This window comes from Ruditapes philippinarum, unplaced genomic scaffold, assembly GCF_026571515.1.
Source record: "Ruditapes philippinarum isolate M1 unplaced genomic scaffold, ASM2657151v2 ctg4413_1_1_1_1, whole genome shotgun sequence".
Classification (NCBI taxonomy): Eukaryota; Metazoa; Mollusca; class Bivalvia; order Venerida; family Veneridae; genus Ruditapes; species Ruditapes philippinarum.
In genome coordinates this window covers 47662-66198 of record NW_026856302.1, presented here as the reverse complement: position 1 = coordinate 66198, position 18537 = coordinate 47662, and the positions used below count along the sequence as shown (strand labels likewise).

Below are 18537 nucleotides of genomic sequence, written 5' to 3'. Positions count from 1 at the left end.
ATTTTGAAGGATAAGAAAAAGCATTTCTATGGCATAATGGAATTTTAAAATAAATCTTAATATTCATGTGTTTACGTGACATTCATTACTTACCATTATTGTAGAGTGATAATTTAACAGATGTGGCTTCTTTTTCCATTCTTATGACATGCTGGGCTCACATGTATTTGAAAATATTTTAATATAATCATCAATTTCTAAATATAATTTTTTTATACATGAAATGTTATTTAATACCAGTGAAAACTAGACAGTTCAGCAGTTTTTCCATTGCCTTTTTATCAGGTGTGAAAAAGCAAGAAATAATCAGAGAGATAGATTTTAAGCTCAAAACCTTGTCATTTTCGACAGGCAACGTACTTGGCATGTTAAGTATTGTTGTTTAGTCTTGATTTGTCTTGTCGAAAATATAAAACATTGTTCTGGTGAAAGTAAAAAAATATTTTTTAGTAATACCAAATGAATTACAGTTAAAGTTGTGCAAGTTCATCCGCTTAATCAAAGGTATTATACAGAGCAGTATTTTAGCTAACAATGCAGGGTGATTCTTTTACTACATTCATCTACTAAACGTACACCAAAAACAAAATGTTGAGAGATATATATGTTCCTTTATCATAAAAATTGACTCTTAATTTAATCATTTTAGTTCAAAAAAATTTTATGTTTGAAATAAAAGGAATCCGGACATGATGGTATTCATATTTCCATGGAGATCCTGATCGTTGTTATCACTCGTCTTCCTGAACCACACTTCGGACCCAGTGTCTAGTTCTAGAATCCATTGCTTGGTTGTAGATGCATAATTATCAGTGCTTCCTAGTCCAGCAGATATATAGTTAATGTAGACACCGTCAACCACTAAATCCAGCCATTGAACTTTGTTAGGTTCCACTGTCATTGTTAATGTTATAACATAAGCGCCTTTAACCGGGACAGTAAAAATCCCAGTATGTTCATGGTACGCATTGCCAATGTTTGTGATGACCTGATCAAAAATGATAGTTTGATAATGACCTAAATTATGTAGGTTTTCAACCGACACTCCTGCAGTAAACGCAATGTTTGCTTGAAGAGATGTTTGTCCTGAAATTGAAAAATGCAGTTGCAGTCTCGTGGACAGTCTGCGTTATGAAATGTTGATAAGAACGTATGACCATAGAAATTTTCATAAATTATATTGCCTGTAATAGAGACAATCAAATTATTGTGGCGTTACATTATCACACTGGCCATAGTTTTCGCAGAAGCGGTGGGTCCATCGCAGCGGCGGTGGAGTATTCGTCGCAGAAGCGGTGAATAAAAAATGGCCGTTTGCTTTTGTCGGTAAGTGTAGGACTGAATTTATTTTTATGTTTAATGTGTTACTGGAAACACCTATTGACCTTGGCTTTTGATGACATTGACCTTGAAGGTAAATTATTTTAGTAGACACTAATATAAATTCTTAAATGTACTATTACATGTTTTTCATAAAGTTTACAAGTTCCATAAAATAAAAATTTAATCGTTTTCACGATTAATACCACCGCGGTCCACGGAGATAGACCGCTGCGTTCCCCCGCAATTACCCACAGTGTTCCGCGGGGGAAACGCTTACGGCTGTAGTTTTATGTCCGCGGTGGTGAAAATTTTCTGTCCGCGGGGTCACGCGGATAATATTTGAGCAAATTTTCGTCCGCGATGAGTCACATCCGCGGGGACACGCGGGTTTTGCAAAAGCCGCGCTGAGCGTACTGTAGACTGGAACCAACATATGTACTCTTCCAACTTATTAAGCGCACACGTCAATTTATTACCGTTTATGCACTTCTGTACAGTTTGACAAGTTGACGCCTATTTGGCCTTATTTTAGTTAAAACACGTACGTATGTGTGCAAAACAGTCCCTACATACACCAGCATCAAATCGTATGTATGAACAACCATATTTTGGAAATTTCGGAAATTGTTATTTCCTTTTTATAAAAGAATTGACAAAATAATTATTACAACGCCGACGACTGTGGATTCGATTGCAACGCACTGAGGTATACCCGATACCATTTATGTCAATTGTTAAGGTTTAACTTGACATAACGTACTTTGCAATTGAGTACAACCCTTTTCTTACTTTGGCATCAGAGAAACGTGTTTATTTGGTGTTTGAAACAATATAATTTTATATACAAATTGTTGTCCGAGTTCCGCTTCCGTTTCCCTTCCATTGAATATTCCTTTTGCCAGTATTATCATAAAATAGTCTACGTTCAACCTTGGACTTACAGAGACCATAGTTTTCAGGTTCAACAAAGTTTTTGTCATACAAACATATAAAAGAGATGCTCATAAAAATTAACAAAACATGCTTCTTGAATATGAAGAAAAATCTCAGTTTTGAATGTCACTGTGTTGTATTATAATCCTGAAACACCATTTTATATAAATTTTATCTTTACAGCGAAAGTATTATTTGAGGAAAAGTTTTCTGTCTATTTCTTTTGATAAACTACGGTGCGTTTTATAGTTTTAGTTGACCAATAACCGCTATGATATTATTATATAAACTATGCGCGTCATGCGGCGCTACGAGTACCTGTATTATTATAAATTAATTTAATTTTGTATTTAATGGTGCACTTTTTAGGGACATCTATTGCCTTTTTGAATTAAAGAGTTCGTGAATAAAAGCAAAATCTGACATCTATGCTTTTGATACCCCTGTTTCTTTGACACTGATAATAATTATATTAAAAGTTGATTAAAGTGATATGTACATATATTATGTAGTTACATTACTATTTCTATATTATATGTTCAACTGTGTGTTGCATTCTGTATTAAAAGAAATACCCCTTGGATATAAATCCATGTTAAATGAATGCCTTCATTTAAAGGGACTCGACTGAGGTTTAAAAGACTAAAAACATAACATTTGAATTTATTACATATTTGAGCTTGGGCACTTTAAACAGAAATATATGCAAAGATAGTTAACAAATATACTTTGAAATAAACTGAAAATCGTATTTTTAAGCTTTCCTTAGCCAAATATGAATCAAAAGCGTTTAAACGCTTTTCGTTTTGGGTCATTTTTTTACAATTTGAAAAATTATTCTGGAAAAACGTAGTGCACGAATGATCTAAAATTTTGCAAAAAGATAAGTGGCCTAAACCTACATCAAATGGTACATTTATCTGGAAAAATATTTGCAGCCCCATCATGTCAAAAAACCTCAGTGGAGACCCTTTAATGATAGTGGCAATCGGGGAAAAAATGTGAATATAAGGTAAATACATGTAACAGTCTAAAGTTGTCAGGTTTTACTCAAACTGTGCAGTACATATGGTCGTTGTGGATCCAGTACTGATTTATTGAACACATTTGATAAAATAACACTACTTTATTCAACCAAAGACTTAAAAAAAATAATAAAAGATATACGAACATAACATTTGTTTAAATCACATTTCCAAAATAAGTACAGTTTACAGTCAAAAATAATATTCTTACACTATAACGATAACATTTTAGAAGGTATTTGGGTGTCAGAATTAAAAATATTCTAAACTTTGCATTCACTCAAATAAAATTTATTTCCCTTTAGTATAGTATGTTTAATTTTTTAAAGAAAAAATGGTTTAAAAAGGTATATGGTTTCAAAAAAGGTATATTTTTAAAGGATTTAAAGTACCTCTTTTGAAATTGAAAAAAAAGGTAACTGAAGTATTTGATAGAATTAAATAATTTTAATGTGCAAAAATAAACTGAAAACATAACAAAAGGAAAATTAAAATCATTTTTTAGATGTATGTATAAATTATCTCCCCATTGAAATAACCCTAATTAAGTAAGAAAAAGAGGACGGTGACCCCTTAGTTTTTTTTTTTTTTTGCTTGAAATCTTTCTGTTATCATATTCTAACATCATGCCAAGTTTTCAGATTATAATTATATTGAACATCTTTTTTCTGCTTAATGTGGTTATGATAATGCTTTTCATTGGATAATCGTGACGTTAAACTATATACACGGCTACTGTCGATTTATAAAGAAATCTCGCTTTATTCCTCTAAAAATGATTCTTGCTGTATTATAAATTCGTTATACATATTTCTGACAGGTTATATGTCTGTATGTAAACGGTTGTTTGCAATATAACCCCCGCCTTGCGGCTCGGGTTATATTTACAAGCAACCGTTATATAGGGCAATACAATCTGTCAAAAATCTTTATAACTTATAATATACACGACTGCTGTATATTTAAGAAGAAATTTAACTTTTTCTCCAAAAAAAGGAGCTTTGCTGTATTAAAAATTCGTCATATTTATTCGGAGAATATAATTATTAGTAGGTTATATGACCGTATCAATCTACTAAGGCTCAGATCCCCCTATCACTGACATATAGGTCTGATTACCACCGTATATGTGTCGTCTTCATTATGATTCGGATTTCCCGAGAAAGCTATTTTTAGCCATGCAATCAAACCGATTTTTACAGGTAGGCAATAGAAGAAGTATTAAAATATCGTTGTCCGTTGAAGTAAAACCATTGTTGATTTTTGTGATAAAAAATGTTTGAAGTAATTTGAAAGAAGTAAAATGGAAAAATAGACTTAATTTTTAAATAGACAGGATTGTTTTGCCAGTTACCTTCCAAGTCTATAGATAACGCCATGTTTGTTCTCCCGAAATCGTGAAAATTACCTGCTCTGTATTGGTTTTCCAGAAAACGCATCGCTTTGACAATTATGAAAGCTTGCCGATGATTGGTTGTTTGAGAAATAATGAAACAGTAACAACATATTGGTGATCGTCAGATCCTAATGTGAAGCGTTATTTAGGAGCTGTTTATATCAGACTGATGACTGTATATAAAAGGTTGTTTGTTTGCAATATAATCCTTGCCTATGCCGGGTCAGGGGGTAACAAGAACGAACTCAAAGTCGAATTTTAAAAAGGTTCTATGTCAAGTTATTATCTTAAGATTGACATAAATGTTGTCGGACCAATCGCACTGCGTTGCAATTGAATCCATCGCCGACTGTGTTGTAATTTTTTTTGTCATTTTTATAATTTTATAAAATGGCAATAAGTATTTACAAAATTTCCAAAATAATGTTGTTTTTGCAAATAGTATCCATACAATGCGATGCCGGTGTATTAAGGCGTCGTTTTACATACATTTGTATGTGTTTTATATGGTGGCTGGTTTGTTTCATTCGTGTTTTCGCCCCGCGACGCCGCCAAGCGAAAAGTCGAAAATTAACAAGTTAAAAGGGGGCGCAGAGCGAAAACACGAATGGCACAAATCAGCCACCATAGTTTTAAGCAAAATCAGACTAAATTGGCGTCAACTCGTCAAACTGTACAGAACTGTTTGCATAAACGGCAATAAATTACATCGTGTGCGTGTAATAAGTTGGAAGAGTACATTTGTGGGCTCCCGTCTCACAAGGTTTTTCCAGTTAAACATTAAAACATAAAGTTAAATTCAGTTCTAAACTTACTGACAAAAGCGAACGGCAATTTTTTTTATTCCACCGCTTCTACGACGTAAACTCTCCGCCGCTGGAATGCACCCACCGCTTCTGCGAAACTTATGGTCAGTGTGATTATTAGATTATGTAGCGGAATATATTTGAAACATCTAGTTAAAGTAAATTATATAATAGATAACACCGTAAAAAAGACAAATAGGATAGTTTTCTTTAAAAAAATTAGTATACTTTATTCTTGTCGGAATTTTTACCACAGCCGGATATTAAGGTTTCCCGTTAGGGACATGCTTTGGGGAATTACGGAGTTGTATTTACCTGATATCATACTTCTCTGACGATTAAAATGAGAAGTCCGTTTCTTTAGTTCAAATGTCTGTTCGTAAGCATACTTTTGAATGTTTGTCGTGTCAGATTTTTCTGTTTCATTGACATCCTGAAGTTATAAACAATATTGTTTTCATTCTATTGCTTTTCTATTGCTTTTCTACTTTGCTAATTAGAATTATATATATATATAATTATACGCTTTATTTTCTTTTAAAAAACTTTAGATTAGTGTTTTGCTGGGAATCTTAATTTTAATAAACCAGAAATATGCTAGTATAGTTACCTCTACGGGGCGCTGCGCACATTGTCTTTCCAGCGTTTTAACCTTTTGATTAAGATTGTGATTTTCATGTTTTAATCCCTCAACCTCATTTTCCAATACCAGTGTACGTTCCCTCAGATAATCGATCTCTATCAACTTTTCGCTATTATGTTGGAGCATTTTTTTCATCAAATCCATTTCTTTCAAAATTAACTGAAGATTATGATGTTCGTGTAATTCTTCTCCAAATACAGTTAGTGATATAAAACATATGCACAATATGTAAGAAATCATCATCTCGAAAAGTTAACACAATTTAGGAATGAAAAGAAAAATGAACGTGACGCATTACTGATAATGATTCCTTAAAAAGGATCTGCTGTCATGTTTAATTTTGATGTGTTACCATTTTAATGATAAGAAGTTTTGGTGTCTACAAGTTGGGTCAAAAATTGTGAAACATTTGTAAAATTTGTATAAGCATGCAAATAATTAATGAGCTTGATACATGTATTTATCTGTATGTTCAGAATTTAAAAAATATTAGATTTCGTAAAAAAGTTTTGTTTTATTGCACAAAAGATGGCTTCTTTAGTACGTATGTAAAGCATGAATGTAAATGTTTTGATTTAACGATTTGATTCTCTCTTTCTAAATATGTGTGTTACGAAATTGAAAAAAAAAACATACTAATGTGCCAGATACTATAAGATACTTAGATCTGTCAGTTTGACTGAATGTTCATCTTATTATAATCATCCCATATCCTTCAGTTATATTTGACTATGTTTAATAGTCTGAACACAAGAACGTTTCTGAGTTTAATAACGGTAAATTTCAATCAAACTTTATGTTTTAATCTTAACTAAGGTACGTATTTTTTTAAATAAAACGTTGCAGACAAAACCTTAGCCAAATGTTATTCAACCACAGGAGAATGGACCTGCGATTCTCCGAATAATCCTGGTAAATAAAGAAATAATATATGCTATATAAGTTTAACAGTTTATTATTAATATGGCCATAACAAATAAAGAAATGTACTAATAATAGTCATTCAATTCATACTGTTCAATAAATTTTAAATAACATACTTTCGTACCAGAATTAAGAAAAATGGTTAATTGCGTTAAACAATAATATGAAATTACGCCTTTTGAACTTAATCATATTAATGACGTAATCACACATACAAGTACATCATCATATATTTAGCCATAATTCATTGCAATGATTTTCGCTTCAGTAAGCTATTTGTCAATATTATTTCAGTCTATTGCAAAGTTCGTCTTCCTGTAAACAACAGATCAGAAAGATTTTATTTTTGCTTATATTTTTCATACAGAAAAATCACAATTTGATACTTTACTTTTCGGAAATTGTTACGTCTGGAACAATAGATGGCCAGATATAATAGTATGCATATTTCCGTGGAGGTCAGATTGGCCAGAACTACCAATCTTCCTGACCCAAACTTCTGATCCGGTTTGCAGCTCTAGGATCCATTGATGTGTTGTAGAAGCGTAGTCCCTAGCGTCCGCTTGGCCAGCACCTATATCGTATGTGGAACTACCGTCAACAACTAACTCAAGCCATTGAAATTTGTCTGGTTCAATAGTCATGGTTAGCGTTATAGCATAAGCGCCTTTAACCGGGACATTAAAAATCCCAGTATGTTGATGGTATGCATTGCCGATGTTTGTGATGACATAATCAAATACGATAGTTTGATGAACACCTAAATTGTGTAGATTTGGAATCGATACTCCTGCTGTAAAAGCTACATGGGTTTGGATTGAGACCTGTCCTGAAAATAGAAAACGAGTCAATTGGTGAACAATCTGAACGTGCAAACAAACAGACAGATAATTTATAGAGAAAGGGATGTGTCATGTTATAACCAGGTGTTGTAGCATCACATATATATATAATATAAAAATATATATTCTAATTAAAATACCTTATATATTATATTTCACGCTCTTTTTTCAGTTAGGTAGAGAGAATGGTTTGATAACGCGCGCCACTGTCACAGATAACGCCCACGTCACAAAAAAGATAACATAGACGAAAGAAACATCTGAGTGTATATTCCAGAACCACTATTTAGTCTGGAGTTCCTTCACTTTACACTACTGTCGGTTGCAAATGTAGTCATCTACTGCGTTCTTGCCATGCATGTAGCCGAATACATGGAATAAGATATGGGGATTTACTAATAGTATTTACTTTGTAGTATACTTCTCTGGCGATTTGGTTTAAAAGTTCGTTTCCTTGATTCAAATTTCTGTTTGAAAGAACAGCTGTGATTGTTTGCCCTGTTGGCCGTCGTGTCAGTTTTTTCGGTCCTTTCAACATTCTGAAAAATTATACAGAAATGGACTTAAAACAGAACTTATGTTTCTTCTTTTAGGAGAAATATTCCAAATATTTTTACCGTACAGGAGCCTACACACTGGTTTCTAGCTAGGTTCTTATTGTCCTGGGATAATAATTTGGTCTTAACGGTACAAGGTAAGACTACATATTATCCGAGATTGGACGTGTCACAACTCTGAATAGTTTAATTCGAATAAGACATATGGTTTAATTCTAATACATGTACGACTGTGTACCATCGTAGCGGCTCAGTTGGTAAATCAACGTCACTGTAACTTTTACTGATTTGCACTCATAAGTTCGAATCTTACGCTCTGTCATGTTATTATGATGGATTATTTTATGCTTTTCAGTGGATTACTGATTTATCCGTGGAAATTATATTTGATAATTTCATAGTGAAAATTATCAATATATAATTTCACACGTTTCAATAACGATACTACTTTTTTAAGATTTTCCCCATGTGGTACCTCAATTTTATTTTTGCTGACAATTTTGACAATGTCAGGGTGTTTAGACAAAAGCAAAGCTGAAATTGATAAATAATTTAAATGTCAAAAGTAATAACAAGAAGAAAACTTACTTCTATTCATCCAAATTACCAATCACCAAATATCTATTTTTTTGTTTCATTTATACAGTCTGAAAAATACATTCCTTCTACATGCAAAACTGTTCTTGATAACATTTGGGCATATTTAAGTATCCTACGAGGAATAACTGCCGTATGCTCTATGAAAACTTGAAAAGCAATGACAGCCATCAGCCCAAAGAATAAGTAAACAACACAGCGTCCATAAGGCAGCCTTTCAACAAATCCAAGTTTCCAATTTCCTAGCCGTTTTTTATGTTTACAAATTTGTTAACACTTATTTATTGTCTGTTACAATCCTCAAATAAGTTTTCTTTCTTTTAAAAAGGTGTATGACTAACAAATCCAAATGATAACCCTCTGAATCAAACACAATTATTTTCCTGAAATACACAATTCTTAAAAATGGCGGCCGTTTACATTTAATATGAGAAATTCGACAAAACATGTACATAATAGAGGCTACCAGTTGGGAAAACAAATTTTAATATTTATGTTACTATCAAGGAAATTTTGTTTTAACTTGTTTTTAAGCATAAAATAAAAGGAAAATGTGTTTGTTTGTTGTGTAAGATGTAATTTTATTTCATCTCGTGAACTTTAAAAACAATATTCTAACTCGTGGCTACTCCACTCTTGAGAATACTGTTTTTAAAGCTCACTCGATGAAATAAAATTTCATCTTACACACAAACAAACAAATATCCTCTATGTAATTGTTTCTCACCTTTCTGTCGAATGTATGATCATTGGAATCAAGTCGTGTACAAAAATATTCTCACGCATTTGTAACTTCTTGAAACAAAACCGGTCAAATAAGAAAAAAATACCTAAAATTTGCAATTTTATAGAAAGAAATATGAATAGAGTATGTTATTGCATGAATACAACACTGAAGCGGCAACTCTGTCTACTGCATCATCAAGGCACTTTTGAAGCTTTAACATATCAACCCAAGTTTTATCACCTATCTGCAAGATAGAAACAACTTGACTATCACAGTCTTTGTATGTTTTTAGAAGTTACTTGACACACTGAAAACGCTGTTTCTATTGTAGCTTAATGATTAAATGGGTACCCACCTGGCACAAACCTGTCTTAAAAACCCAAACACTTGATTTTAAATTAATTAAATGAATACTGTTTTCTGATATGCCAGTACATCTCCTTTACTCCTGCACAACTATAACTTTAATAGAACCAATTGCCTTGGTAACATAGGCCTACCGGAATGGTATTTATCTTTGCCAGACAATTGCCAGGCTTAAAATGTTTTCACCCGCATAAAGATTTGCGCTTTGCAATGACCCAAAGTCCATATATGCCACCCATTTGATAATAAATCTGCGTTGCATGTATATTAATTCTAATGCGACATTTAATGTAGTTTTGATTTTAGTTTTGTTATCCATTGTATAATATATATAATTATATAAATTGATCAAAGTCGATGACAGTTAAAACATCTCGGTCATTTAACACGCAAATTGCATGAAAGAAACTGTTATAGTTAGCTTTTCAAGTATAATGAAGCGTTTCAAAATACTATGAGGATAAAACACATGTAAACTACAGAAACATTTTAGTGACATAGCTTATTCAATGATCTCCGTATAATGATTTTATATACTAATGGAAAATTGCCTTTTTCAATTGAGCTTGAAATATATTTATGTTCTATTAAAATGATTTAAAAGTTATGCATCCGGCCATGCTCTGCTTTAATTTAATGACTTTAATCGTAATCTTTAAGTATGTCTTACATTAGTATGAGTCAAACTAGTAAATAGTACTTTAAAAACTATGTAAGTATTTCAGATAGAATTGAATTTGAAAAAAACAATGTGAATTTGATAAGCCAGTATGATTACCTCTACAGAACGATCCGCATATAGTCTTTCCAGCGTTTTAACCTTTTGATTAAGATTGTGATTTTCATGTTTTAATCCCTCAACCTCATTTTCCAATGCCAGTGTACGTTCCCTCAGATAATCAATCTCTATCAACTTTTCACTATTATGTTGAAGCATTTTTTTCATCGAATCCAACTCATTCAAAATCGACTGCATATTTTTATGTTCGTGTAATTCTTCTCCAAACACAGTTTTTGAAATGAAACATACAAACAGTATGTAAGAAATCACCATCTCGAAAAGCTAAGACAATTTAGAAAAAAATGGACGTGAGGTATAACTGATAATGATTCCTTTAAAAGGATCTGCTGTCATGTTTAACTTTGATGTGTTACCATTTTCATGATAAGAAGTTTTGGTGTCTACAAGTTGGGTCAAAAATTGTGAAACATTTGTAAAAGCATGAAATGAATGGACTTGCTATTTATCTATATATTAAGAATTTAAAAAGATTTAGATTTCGTATAAAAGTTTTGTTCTATTTCACAAAAGATTGCTTCTTAGGTACATAGGTAAACCATGAATTTTAATGTTTTTATTTTAAAAATTAACAATTTGATTCTCTCTTTCTAAATATGTGTGTTACGAAATTGAAAAAAAAAACATACTAATATGCCAGATACCATTAGATACTTAGATCTGTCAGTTTGACTGAATATTCGTCTTATTATCCTTCAGTTATATTTGACGTTGTTTAATAGTCTGAACACAAGAACGCTTCTGAGTTTAATTACGGTCAAATTCAATCAAACTTAATCATTTAATTTTGACTAAGGTATGTAATTTTTTAAATAAAACGTTGCAGGCAAACCCTTAGCCAAATGTTATTCAACCACAGGAGAATGGGCCTGCTATTCTCCGATTAATCCTGGTAAATAAAGAAACAAGCTATAAAAGTTAACAGTTTATAATTAATATGGCCATAACAAATAAAAAGATGTAATAGTCATTCAATTTATACTGTTCAATAAATTTTAAATTCGTACCAGAATTAAGAAAAATGGTTTATTGCGTTAAACAATAATTTTGAAATTAATCATATAAATTTATGACGTAATCACACATACAAGTACATCAGCTTATATTTAGCCATTATTCCATTGCAATGCTTTTCGCTACAGTAAGCAATTTGTCAAAATTATTTCAGTCTATTGCAAAGTTCGTCTTCCTGTAAGATAAAACCACAGATCGGCATCAGAAAGATTTTATTTTGCTTATATTTTTCATACACAAAAATCACAATTTGATAACTTTACTTTTCGGAAATTCTTACGTCTGAAACAATAGATGGCCGGATATAATAGTGTTCATATTTCCGTGGAGATCAGATTGGCCATACCAACCAATCTTCCTGACCCACACTTCTGATCCGGTTTGCAGATCTATGATCCATTATTGTGTTGTAGAAGCGAAGTCCCTAGCACCCGCATGGCCAGCAGATATATAGTATGTTGAACCACCGTCAACAACTAACTCAAGCCATTGAAATTTGTCAGGTTCAACAGTCATGGTTAGCGTTATAGCATATGCGCCTTTAACCGGGACATTAAAAATCCCAGTGTGTGGATGGTAAGCATTGCCAATATTTGTGATGACACGATCAAATATAATAGCTTGATGATCACCTAAATTATGAAGATTATCAACCGATACTCCTGCTGTAAAAGCTACATGGGTTTGGATTGAGACCTGTCCTGAAAATAGAAAACGATTCAATTGGTGGACAATCTGAACGTGTAAGCAGACAAATCATTTATAGAGAAAGGGATTTGTCATGTCAGCTATTGTAGCATCACATATATATTAAAAACTATATTCTAATTAAAATACGTCATATATTATATTTCACGTTCTTTTTTCAATTAGGTACCGGTATATGGAATGGTTAGAAAACGCGCGCCATTGTCACAGATAACGCCCAAGTCACAAAAAAGATGATATAGGCGAAAGAAACATCCGATTGTATTTCCAAAACCACTATTTAGTCTGGAGTTCCTTCATTTTACACTACTGTCGGTTGCAAATGTGTCATCTACTGCGTTATTGCCATGCATGTACTGTAGCCGAATAAGACATGGGGATTTACGTAATTATATTTACTTGGTAGTATACTTCTCTGGCGATTTAGTTTAGAAGTTCGTTTCCTTGATTCAAATGTCTGTTTGAAAGAATAGCTGTGATTGTTTGACGTGTTGGCCGTTGTGTCAGTTTTTTCTGTCCTTTCGACATCCTGAAAATTTATACAATTATAAGTGCTGAGTCAAAATTAAATACGCATACAAACACTATTTAATCAAAAGATTTTCATTAAATAGAATATGGAGAGTGTGTCAATAAGATTTTGTACCTTCAAACTTGCCCATTTATATGACCTATGTATTTCATATTAAAATATCTGTTATTTTATATGCAAATGGCATGAAACAAGGTGTTGTAGTTAGCTATTGAACACCTCATTATATTGCAATAAAACGTTTTAAATACTATGAGGATAAAACTTTAGAAACCTATTAATGGAATATCTTTTCGAATGATCTCCGTATAATGATTTTATGTACTAATGGAAAATTGCCTTTTTCAACGGACCTTCAAGTAATAGTACTAAATTCAAAACTATATAAGTGTTTCAGATAGAGTTAAGTTAGAAAAATTAATGTAAAAATTTTGATAAGCCAGTATGATTACCTCTACAGAGTGTTCCGCGCATTGTCTTTCAAGCGTTTCAACCTTTTGTTTAAGGTAGTCATTTTGAAGTTTTAATCCCTTAACCTCACTTTCCAATGCCAGTGTACGTTCTTTCAGAAAATCAATCTCTTTCCAAATTGACTGCAGATTTTGTTGTTCTTTTATTTTTTCTCCAAAAGCAATGAGTGAAATAAAGCACACAAACGATATGCAATAAATCATCATTTCGAGGGGTTTTACACACACTTTAGAAATGAAAAAAAATAAAAACCTGAGCTGTATTACTGATAACGCCTCCTTTATATCTTAATATGTCCTGCTATTTTGTCAGATTTTTCATGCCTGGTCAACATTATCATGATAAGAAGTATTGTGTTAAAAATTGTGAGACATTTGTATAAAGGCGGAAAAAAATTAATTTCTTATATTTCTATATATATATTCAGGATTTAAACGCATGACAGTATTTTTAATTGTTTTTTTTAAACAATTTGATTCTTAAACGTGTATTACACCATTATACATAACATTATCGTGTGTCATAAGATACTATAACAAGTATAGAAAACATTGTATGTCAGTAAGGCAGACATCTCGACCTTTACTATTTACTAAATTTCAAGTAAATGCGTAAAAGAAGGAAAACATGCATGTAAAACTTGAAAAAGAAAATTTCAAAGTTTGTAAAAGGGTCAAACTCAACCAAATTTTATGTGTGAATGTTAGATCAATTGTCTTGATTCAAGAAAATTCATGTAAATAAGAGCTTGTTACGAACAATGCAGCAGTCCTCGACAGATATAATGATCTCTCCAATATTAATGCGGAAGAATTTGTCTAAGATTTTTCAAAGTCGCTGCATAAAAAGGAAAGTCGTGCCAATGCCCATTTTAAGGAAATAATAATTTTGAAAAATATGGAACAAATGTTTATGTTTTGCCTCACTTTTGTATTACTATGTATGTAACCGTAGCAACTACATTTCTCTTAACTGTTAAAACAACCAATTATCATAGTATTGCAAGCAATACATAAGTCTCCTACCAGTTAGAACCCCAGTAACATTGGGAAGGACCATTGGCCATTCAATTATGCTATTTAATTACATGAATAAACTTAAATCTTTTGAGTTCTTAGTTTGTCTGTATCATAGTAATGTGTTCCCTGCCAAGTAAGGAAATTATGTTTATACAACAGATTATCAAAAGATCCAGTTTTCTCAGGATGAATATTTAACAAATAAAACATGGCTTTGAGGGCAATATGCAAGTTTACGGACTGCTTGGTAAGACCTTAGAAGGTATATAACCCGAGGCGCATATATATTTTATACCGAATCTATCTGCTTACATACGTCATTTTTACTACAATTTGCTGTCAAATAATAATTTTACTTGTTCAGTGTGTAAAATATCTCAAACCCTAGTAGGATTTCAAGCGATTCATCAAAAATTCATGCTTTTCTTTTAATATTCCATTTTTTTGTTATTCAAATTAAATAATTCATGTTACTAGGCAAAGAAAGACCGTACTTTAAGGAATTCACAAACTGCATTAATTTTATAAATTTTATGATGACATTAAAGACAAATCTTTTAATTTGAATTTTGATCAATATCTTATAAATATATGAGAAACATAACAATAAATTCAATAAAAATATACGTACAGACACGTTCAAAAAATCTTCTTCGACTTCTTACATTTTTATCACTAGTCTAGATTAGTCAAAATAAATAACTGGGAGTAATACGCTGAATTTTCTAAGTTTAAAGAAAACTCGTTCACTCAGTAATTAAAGTACTCATTGTAGGATTTATGTCTAAATTACCACACTTCTGTAGTGTATATCATCTAGTTATAATTATGACACTGGATCTTGCATCCACGGAAGGAAAATGACGGCTGTTTATGAGCATGGGCATTGTTTTGTATCTGATGTGAACTTTCGGCTCGCACATGGTTGATCTTATTCACAGGGCCGGCAGAATGACGTGTTTGATGTGGCGCTACTATGTCAGCTCGCACAAGGTCTGACCCAATCACAGGGCATGCAGAGATATGTTGTGGATGTGGGTCAGAAAACTGCGCTAGGTCAGTGTTTATCGTAGAGGATGTTTGTTGGTTTTCATTATAATTGACTCAAAACTCATGCACACTGGCGGGTTCATGTGCTAAACTACTGATTGTTGCAGATATTTCTTTTTTACGGTTGTGTCACGACCATAACTTTTGACTTAGGCCTCATTTCTATGACAAGACACAGTCATTATGTGCCTCGCTTTCTGCATGAATCCTGCATGGCTGAGAGCACAAGATCGCGTTGAAGTTCACAGTGCTTAATGACTTGGTGTTGTTTTTTATGCGTCTGAATCCAACTGACAAACATACCACTGGCTTAAGGCCATATCAAACATGGATTGTTTCAGCTCGCGCTGGTTTTCGGGCCCTCTCCTACAGTACAGACATAATTCAAACCATACTTTGTTTAACAGTCCATATGGTGTGGTAGTGACAAGCATCGTGGAACTGTATAAACGCTCTAAATATGCTTTCTCGATGGACACTTTGTGATCAACAGTTCCTTTACCTATTTTGCAGATAACTTAACACATACAAACAAACATGTCGTTGGCGTCTTCAAAATACGAGTTATGTCAATGTTTGTTTGATTGACTTAAGAACCTGAAAATAAAATACAAAGATAAATTGGTAATCTTATTAATAAAATAAACAAGATCTGAAAACACACTCTAAATATTAAGATCTATTACCTTAGGGCCGAGACAATTTAAAACTGCCAATTTCCTGAGTAATCTTTATAGCTAAAGAAAATCCTTATGGGCCTGTTGACAACTAAAAAATCTAGAAGTCATTGATGACTGGGACCCTATTTATATTTTTCATCACAAAATGCCTTGCATGCAAAATACGCAAAGCTATGTCATTTAAGTTAAGTGTTAGACTTTTCTGTCTAATCCCTAATTTTTTACCAAAATTATGACAACAACGTGAGGTCAAATTCTGCTTGTTTAGAAATAGCCTGGAGCCGAAAGTTAAAATATTGCAAAATTATAGAATTGACATTAAAATATTTAACAAATAAAGAAAATATAATTACCTGCATATTCCACTTCGTATTGCAATCAGGGATGTCCTCTTATATCATTCTCCAGACGCATTTCGAACCTCGGCGTAGAACAAACGCAGTTGACTGTTCAGAAGCCCATTCGTGTAGGTTTCAAAGGAAGAATCGTGGCCTTTTTCGGTTAGATATGTTCGGAAGAGCTTCACTGAGTGCTTTGTCACGGCTTTGGTGGTTTTTTAATCCTTAGATTCGCTAAGTTTGACTAAAAATGCAGAAAAGATGCAAATCTTCTAGCAATTTTGACAGTTATCGTCAGTTTTTGCTGGCAGTTGTGAAATCCGTACTTAGTGAAAGTCGCCTTTAAACAGTCTTCATAAGAATTATGGACTGGGTAGCCGGTCTGTATGATGTTTATGGACCGGATGACGTCATATTAAATATAGTAGGGCGTATGCAAGTGAGGTATAATATGAATAATTAATGTTTCATCTTTTCTCTATTTTAAGTGAATTTGTTGGAATAGTTCCATGTTCTTTAAAACTTGAACTGTGAAAGCAGGACAAGATTTCTCTGTTTATAGCTATTGCGGCCACTTTGTGCAGCCATGTGGAATGTGTGGGCGATATGCACAAGTAAGGACGATCCTGATCACTCTTATGAAGTTTCATTGAAATCCCACGGCAGTTACACTTGTGAAAGCCGAACAAGATTTTATATATATATAGCCTTATGGGCAATTTTGTGCGAGGGAGCGTAACGTGCCGGCGAAAAGTACAACTAAGGTTAGTACTGATCACTACTTTGAAGTTGCGTTGAAATCCCACCATCAGTTTGACCTGTGAAAGCCGGAAAATATTTTTTTGCTCTGGCGGCTATTTGTACAGGAAAGCGGAACGTGCCAGCGATATGCACGACGACGGATGGTACTGGCCACTCCGGTGAAATTTCATTGAACCCCCCTTCCCCTCCCAACAGTTTTGGAGATGAAGTGCGGACAAGATTTTTCTATCTATAGCCAAATACTAAATGATAACCTCTCTCAAAGTATACCGTCTTTCCATCATTTCAAGTTTAAACTGTTTGTCTGTTTTTCCAGTGCCAGTGTACGTTCTTTTAAATAACCGATCCGTGTAAACTTTTCACTATAATCTTTTAGTAATGATTTTATCGTATCAAACTCTTTTAAGATTATAGCAGATTTTGCTTTTCTTGTTCTCCAAAAATAGTTTGTGAAATGATACAAAGAAGCATGATATACATATGTGTCATCATTTTGTGGTATTTACAAAAAATGATGGAAAGGTTATAATGGTAAAATGTAAGTGATAACGTTTCTTTAATTGCTTAAAATGTTCTGCAATGATGACTGTTTTACATTTTGTTTCACCATTATCGTGTGTGAGTGTGTGTTTAAGGTCACTTGAAACAATGATCAAGTCAAATGGCTCTTTTGGAAAAGTTACACTATATAAAGCTTCATATAAATTCCGTATAACAAATAATTTTGAAATTCTTTCATAGAAATGTAATCCATTACCCTGTAGTATGTTTATGATGTCATTAGTTTTAAACAATGTCATTATCAACAGCATATTTTTGTATATGCTACGTAATTACACTAAACTCTAAATTTCTTTTTATTTTCCTACATTTCTTCATGTTACTTTGTGTCTAAATTTAAATGAGATTAGTGTCTTATTTTCAATAATTCATTTCATAAACATAAAGTTCTCTTACACTAATGTGAATAAACATAAATAAAGTTGCTCCGTAGTTGGCGTGTTAGTTCTTAAGGATATGCAATA

General features: G+C 32.7%; 3 protein-coding genes across 3 annotated transcripts; all 3 read right to left on the bottom strand.

The window, feature by feature from the left end:
- Positions 1–591: 591 nt before the first annotated feature.
- On the bottom strand, positions 592–6423 carry LOC132746157 (uncharacterized). Its single transcript, XM_060735234.1, has 3 exons — positions 6094–6423; positions 5799–5916; positions 592–1086 (listed from the first exon to the last, which is right to left on the bottom strand). Exons 1-3 carry the CDS (start codon positions 6367–6369, stop codon positions 662–664), a joined length of 819 nt encoding a protein of 272 aa, XP_060591217.1. The 5' UTR covers positions 6370–6423; the 3' UTR covers positions 592–661.
- Positions 6424–7410: 987 nt separating this feature from the next.
- LOC132746163 (uncharacterized) lies at positions 7411–11226 on the bottom strand. The gene is made up of 3 exons (XM_060735241.1): positions 10918–11226; positions 8302–8431; positions 7411–7879 (listed from the first exon to the last, which is right to left on the bottom strand). Exons 1-3 carry the CDS (start codon positions 11191–11193, stop codon positions 7455–7457), a joined length of 831 nt encoding a protein of 276 aa, XP_060591224.1. The 5' UTR covers positions 11194–11226; the 3' UTR covers positions 7411–7454.
- Positions 11227–12238: 1012 nt separating this feature from the next.
- On the bottom strand, positions 12239–13902 carry LOC132746156 (uncharacterized). The gene is made up of 3 exons (XM_060735233.1): positions 13645–13902; positions 13060–13189; positions 12239–12653 (listed from the first exon to the last, which is right to left on the bottom strand). Exons 1-3 carry the CDS (start codon positions 13867–13869, stop codon positions 12352–12354), a joined length of 657 nt encoding a protein of 218 aa, XP_060591216.1. The 5' UTR covers positions 13870–13902; the 3' UTR covers positions 12239–12351.
- Positions 13903–18537: the final 4635 nt, after the last annotated feature.